The 6,257-nt window shown below is 42.2% G+C and overlaps 1 protein-coding gene across 1 annotated transcript; it reads right to left on the bottom strand.

The window, feature by feature from the left end:
* Positions 1–4,339: 4,339 nt before the first annotated feature.
* LOC108523901 (putative ataxin-3-like protein) lies at positions 4,340–5,709 on the bottom strand. Its single transcript, XM_017864668.1, has 2 exons — positions 5,377–5,709; positions 4,340–5,112 (listed from the first exon to the last, which is right to left on the bottom strand). The coding sequence occupies exons 1-2, from the start codon at positions 5,608–5,610 to the stop codon at positions 4,546–4,548; spliced, it is 801 nt and encodes a 266-aa protein (XP_017720157.1). The 5' UTR covers positions 5,611–5,709; the 3' UTR covers positions 4,340–4,545.
* Between the last annotated feature and the right edge of the window lie 548 nt (positions 5,710–6,257).

Below are 6,257 nucleotides of genomic sequence, written 5' to 3'. Positions count from 1 at the left end.
TGCCAGGTATTTATCTCTGCATTCCCCGCCCCCATGCTGCCCCTAGGATGTCTACAGGTGTCGAGAAATGGTGTTTTTGTGCTATCAGGGTCGACCTGGGATTACTGCAGGTATCCAAGTTTTGAGTGAGTGTGTCCTGTAAAGATGGAAATAATCAAGATTCTTTGCAGGAGTGCTGGCAGGAAACCCCATGTCACTCTACACCTACTTCTTCGTGCCTCTTTCAGGTTCCTACCATGACGTCACAATAAATCGGACACAAGACCTTAATGGGAAGTTCGGCTGCTCTGCACGTCAGTGCTGATGAGGACCAAAAGGATCACACGGGCCACGTGAGGTTCAGTTGTCTAGATAAGTGATGATGGTGTAAGGCCTCCCTGTTGTTCCCGTGATTTCGCTTCAGGTGTCCCAGTTGGTATTGATAAGGGTACCTGGCACACTAGAAACCGTGAGTTTTCCCTCTGGATATTTCAGAGGTAATGCCTAACCGTGTGAGCGTGGTGGGACTGCAAATACCAGGTAATGATTCAGCGTTCCCAGCCACAGCAGTGACTGTGGACATTTTACAGGTGTTCTGTAGAGAGACATGCTATTTTCTGGAGCCACGGCCCTGAGCTGGACGGGCTCCGCCAGCATCCTGGTAAGAGTCATTGAATGATGGATGTGAGCATCATGATTTGCAGGTGTCCTGGTATGGCATCTTGTGTGTTTCTGAGGCATATGTCTCTGTATAAGTTTTCAGGTTCCCTGGAGGAAATCCCGACAAAAGGAATCACCATCAGGGGACATGTCTGCTATCTGGTTAGTGATGGTATTCGCAGTAAACTCACCACAGACCAGGCGATCTCCACCTATCTAGGTAAGTGAGGTTCCTTTGCCTGAACAGTTTACCATATGATGGGTTAATGGCTGTTCTGGAAAGGAAGAGTAGTGACTCCCCGTTCTCCTCGCCATGTGACCCTATTGATAACTGTCCTAGAGAGAATGTAAAATGTATGTGCTCTGTGAGTGCGGATTGATTGGCACGTACCCAGGGAACCCACGTGGCACTGCATCACAGGAGTTTCTTCGGTGGAGTTACAGGGAAGCCAACCAGGGAAAGTAGCGTGTCCTACAATGGCCTAGACCTTGGAGGGCCCACAAGCATCCTGGTAGATTTTTGGCTCCTACAATGATAATAGTGAGCAGGTGGCTTGCAGGGTTCTGGTGTTAAAGGAGTGTCCATAGACACATTGGTCACATATGTGATTTCCGATTCAGGCAGGCAGAAGTCAGAGTGTGAGGACAGCCTTGTGGTCTCTCCATGAGATTCACGGATCATTGTATTTGGTAGGAATTCAGGTATGAGATGATCATTGCAGTGACTAGAGTATTTTCAAGGAATCCAAGAAACGGATGATGGACATGTCGGTAACCGTGATAATGCCCATGGGATTTTGTAGCTATAGAGTGAAAAGATGACAGTGGCCACATCCATGGTAATGTCTGTGGGATTTTATAAATATCCAGGTAAGAAATAAGTGTTTCTACTTAAGAAGTGAACATGGGATACTGAAGTTATAAAGGTAAGAAATGGTAAACCTGATTGTGTGGGTGACCATGGTATTTCCTACACATCCAGATAAGGCTGGATGGTGACCCTAATTCGAGTATCAACATTGGGTTTTGTGAGGTAGGCACCTAGGAGCTGATGATGTCCCTTCCCATGTGAGTGAACATGGCATTTTGTGGTATTCTGGATGTGGTGGCGAACCTAACCCCAAAATGACCATGAGGTTTGTCAGGGTCCTAGTAAAGAGAAGATGGTCCCCTTAACCATGAAAGTTATGATGTCATTTTGTCAGTCAGTAATTAAGAGATGACGGTGACCCTGCCACTCCAGTGAATAAGGAATTTTGCAAGTCACCAGGTAAGAGATGATGGTGTCTCTAAAAATGTGGTGACTGTCGGATTTTGAGGATATCCAATCAAGGAATAATGTTTTACTAGAAATGATAGTACCAAGGTACTCAGCAGTTAGCCACGAAAGAAATGATGTGTCCCTAGCGATGGCATTTAATCTGAGTAATTTGTAGGTCCCCATGTATGGTAGGTTTTTCCAAATCTGGTAGAACTCATGGCCTTCTGTAGGTATCCACATGAGAGATGACGTGTCACAAAGTGTAAGTACTGCCACTACTGTAGCCAAGGTATTTTATAAGTATCCAGCTAAGAGGTCTGGCTTCATCTATGTGTTGCATGTTAGACTATCATGTTGTCTACTTTTTTCTTTTTTTTGAGATAGTGTCTGGCTGAGGTAAGTGCTGATGCAGGCCTAAACCACAGCCCTCACCATGGGACTGTCACAGAGACCCAGTTCAGTTGTGGTGTGTCCCTACACGTCTTCCCACTATGCATTTCTGTCACAGGTACTCAGGTGACAAGTGACTGAGTCCTTACCATTCCCAGATATGCCAGGTTTTCCCATTTTCTGTTTCAACAAAAGTGTATGCTGAAACCCGTGAGTGTTGAGGGATTGCAGGGAGCCAGGTGTTTATCACTGTATTCCCTGCCCCTGTGCTGCCCCTAGGATGTCTACAGGTGTACAGTCGGGAAATGGTGATTTTCTGCTATCACGGTTGACCTGAGGTTACTACAAGTATCCAGGTCAAGTGGGTATGTCCTGAAAAGATGGAAATCATCAAGGTTCTTTGTAGGAGTGCTGTGGAAAACCCTGTGTCCTTCTACACATGTGTCTTCTACACATCTGATTTTGCAAGCTGCCAGAGAAGATACGATGGTGTCTCTGAAAATGTGGTGACCACGAGTTTTTGCAGATAACCAATTAAGTTATCTGCAAAACTAGAAATGGTAGTCCCAAAGTATTTTACAGTTACCCAGGAAATAAATGATGTGTCCTTAGCAAAGGCATTTAATTTGTGTAATTTGTAGGTCTCCATGTCTGGTAGGTATTTCTATATCTGGTCAATCTCATGGTTTTCTGTAGGTATCCACATGAGAGATGATGTGTCACAAGTTGTAACCAAGTGCCAAGGTATTTTATAAGTATCTCACTTAAAGCTCCGGTGAATATAAGTTTTTGAAGATAAACAGTGGGGAGTGATATTGGCCTAAGCTGTAGTAGTGCCCATATCTTGGTAACAGATTGTGTGTGTCTAATTATGGTTGTCCCTATGGCTTTTTTTTTTTTTTTTTTTTTTGCAAATTCCAGCAATATAATGAAGACAATCTTAACCACTCTTATGAACAGAGGATTTAGCAGGAATTGAGGAAAGAAATAATGTGGGCTTTAACCAAATGGACGTGATTAGATTTTAGGGATTTCTAAATAAGTGATCATGGTGTCCCTAACCATGAGATTTTGCAGGTTGTAGTCAACAGGTGATGATGAATTTAACAGTAGGCGCAAACATGGGAATTATTGATACCCAGATAAGACATGATGTGGTCCTTAAACATATTACAGACCATATGATTTTTTAGATATCTACATAAACAATATGTCCTGAAATCTTGATGCAACCATTTTTTTTTTTCACATTTAAAAGTTGCTCATTCTCAAATATTTGTGCAGGGCTGGTTTCAGGGTATAGGAATACACCAGCAGCCGGCCCGATGGCTCACGCCTTAATCCCTGTACTTTGGGAGGCCGAGGCGGACAGATGACTTGAGGTCAGGAGTTCGAGACCAGCCTGGCCAACATAGCGAAACGCCATCTCTATTAAAATACACAGTTTAGCCAGGCGTCCTGGCACATGCCCATACTCCTAGCTACATGAGAGGCTGAGGCACGAGAATTGCTGGAACCCAGAAGGCAGATGTTGCAGTGAGCCGAGGTTGGGCCACTGCAGTCCAGACTGGGCGACAGAGCAAGTCTTTGCCCCCCGCCCCCCATCTCCCCACAAAAGTAAGGCACCAGAGTCATGAAATAATGATCTTAACACAGAGGGCGTAAAAAACGAAACCTCAGAAAATATTACCATATTTCAAAAGACTTGTGGAAAATAATTAAGGACCAGGTAGCAGAAATTGTGATCAGAAGAAATAACATAGGAATATACTTAAGTGCACAGTACATAGTTGGAAGGCAAACTGTTTATCCTTCTAAAACCATTACTATGATCAACACAGACAAGAGACACTTTCCTGAAAGGTTAAATTGGTTCATGAGAAATAAAAGCAACCAAAATGAGCCACATTATCTACAATAGAAGGACCATATGGAAAAGTTCTATGTCAAGAGCTAATTGGTATACAAAAGACCCATGAAAATCTCCAATTTTAGTCACATTAGTTATTGCACGCTAAAAAAAAAACCAAAAGGGAACATTTTGAAAGCTATTTTAAATTTAATTAATAGCTGAATGTCTCCTTGGCTACTAGTTGAATGATCATTATTTAGTCCCACATCTCTCTCACCATTTTGTTTGCAAACGATCTAGAAGACTTATTTCCTCGTCTATTTGACAGATGACCAAAATGGATCCTACAGTATGATCACGTAGGATAATGTTGCAAAGTATGACTAAATTATTTTTGAAGGCATTATTTTTCTCCTTTGATTTTCAGATTCTTTCTCATAATTTCTGAAACAGTGTCGACAGTGGCCTGTACCATGTCTTCATTGATGTCATTACTGAGATCACTCTCAATTGCTCTCGAACTTGTTGTTGGCCTTTCGTGTAGATATGAACTGTGACCTGGCGGATCTGACTGTTGTTGCTGCTGCTTCTGTTCCTGCTGATGCTTTTCAAAATAGTCTTTTATTTTCTTTGGCTCTTCCGAAGCAGGAGTTCCACATGATGTCCCTGGAAGATCTTGCGATGTGTTTCTGGAACTACCTTGCATGCTTAGCTCAATAGCCCTGCGGAGATCTTCATCTTCGCTATTGGTTTCTTGGCGACTTAGTTCCAGGGCCCTCTGAAAATCCAACTCGTCTTGGTCTGATGTTCCAGACTCATCACTTTCTTCTAACACTTTTTCAAGAACTGTTTTATAGACTCTATGGTCTTTTTCTTTGGCTAATTTTTTTCCATTAAGTTTTGGTCTATCCATCTCTTCAACACTGATGATTTGCAGCAGTTGGTCAGCTTCACAGTCTGGCAGATCCCCCTTAACAACAAATACAGAATATGCTTCCTGTTGCAACTGAGTCAAGAGATTTGCAAGGCATATATCTGATATTAATTCTGGACCCGCCAAGAGAGAATTCAAGTTAAACCAGTGTTTTCCGAATTTTCTGATAGTAAACCAGTGTTGTTTATAATTACATATAAAAGATCTTTCATTTATAGGATCAATCCCGAGCTTCTGATATTCAGGATTATTGAAATGGATGACCTCTAAACCCCAGAACTTCAAGGCGTTGCATATTACCTGAATGGAGAAGAAGCCGCTATCATCCATGTTTTCTGAAGGCTGCTGTAAAAATGCGCGATAGTCTTCACTGGTGACTCCTCCTTCTGCCATTCTCATCCTCTCTTCTTCATCTAGCTGATGTGCAATTGAAGCTAATTCCACAGGGCTAAAATATTCTCCTTGCAGCAGATTATTCAGGCAGTGCTGAGCACAAAGGAAGCCTTCTTGTTTTTCATGAAAGATGAAATCCATGTTGATTCTAACCGTGAGTTTTTGTATATATGCGGGGACATGTTATATGCCCAGCTATGGCAGTTATCTGGGCAGTTTGTAGATAGCCATGAAATAGGTGTTAGGTTTTCAAAGCTTATGAAGACCATGGGTTTCTGTAGGTATTTAAGTAAGGGATGATATGTCACAAAGCACTATTGTGACCAAGGTGGTTTTGCCAGTATCTAGTCAAGACCTGATGGTAAACCTAAAGTGAATATGGGATTTTGGAGTCATCCCATAGGGGATGATGGTGACTTGAACCATGGTAGTGCCCGTTGATTTTCAGATGTCCTATAAAATATAATGTCTCTCTAATTATGGTTGTCGGCATGGTTTTAGTAAGTGAATAAAGGTGAAATTTACCACAGTACTAAACAGAAGATTTGGCAGGTAACTGGGAAAGAAATAACATGGGCTTTAACCAAACGGACATCATGGGATTTTGGAAGTCTCTGGGTAATTTATGATGTCACTGACCACAGTAATATCCATGGAATTTTGAAGGTTCCACTCAATAGATGACAATAAAACTCATGGTGGCGATGAAGATGGGACTTTGCTGGTATCCTAGTTAGAGATGATGTGGGCCTTAAAAACATTAGTGACCAAATGATCTTCAGACATCT

This window comes from Rhinopithecus bieti, unplaced genomic scaffold, assembly GCF_001698545.2.
Source record: "Rhinopithecus bieti isolate Rb0 unplaced genomic scaffold, ASM169854v2 scaffold_78623, whole genome shotgun sequence".
NCBI lineage: Eukaryota > Metazoa > Chordata > Mammalia > Primates > Cercopithecidae > Rhinopithecus > Rhinopithecus bieti.
Note: the sequence above shows the minus strand (reverse complement) of the source record. Positions and strands in the feature narration are given on the sequence as shown.

Coding starts and splice junctions, on each gene's coding strand:
- LOC108523901 (XM_017864668.1), bottom strand. CDS start 5,610: ATGGATTTCATCTTTCATGAAAAACAAGAAGGCTTCCTTTGTGCTCAG. Junction 5,113..5,376: donor GCGGCTTCTTCTCCATTCAG/GTAATATGCAAC, acceptor TTTGTTGTTAAG/GGGGATCTGCCAGACTGTGA.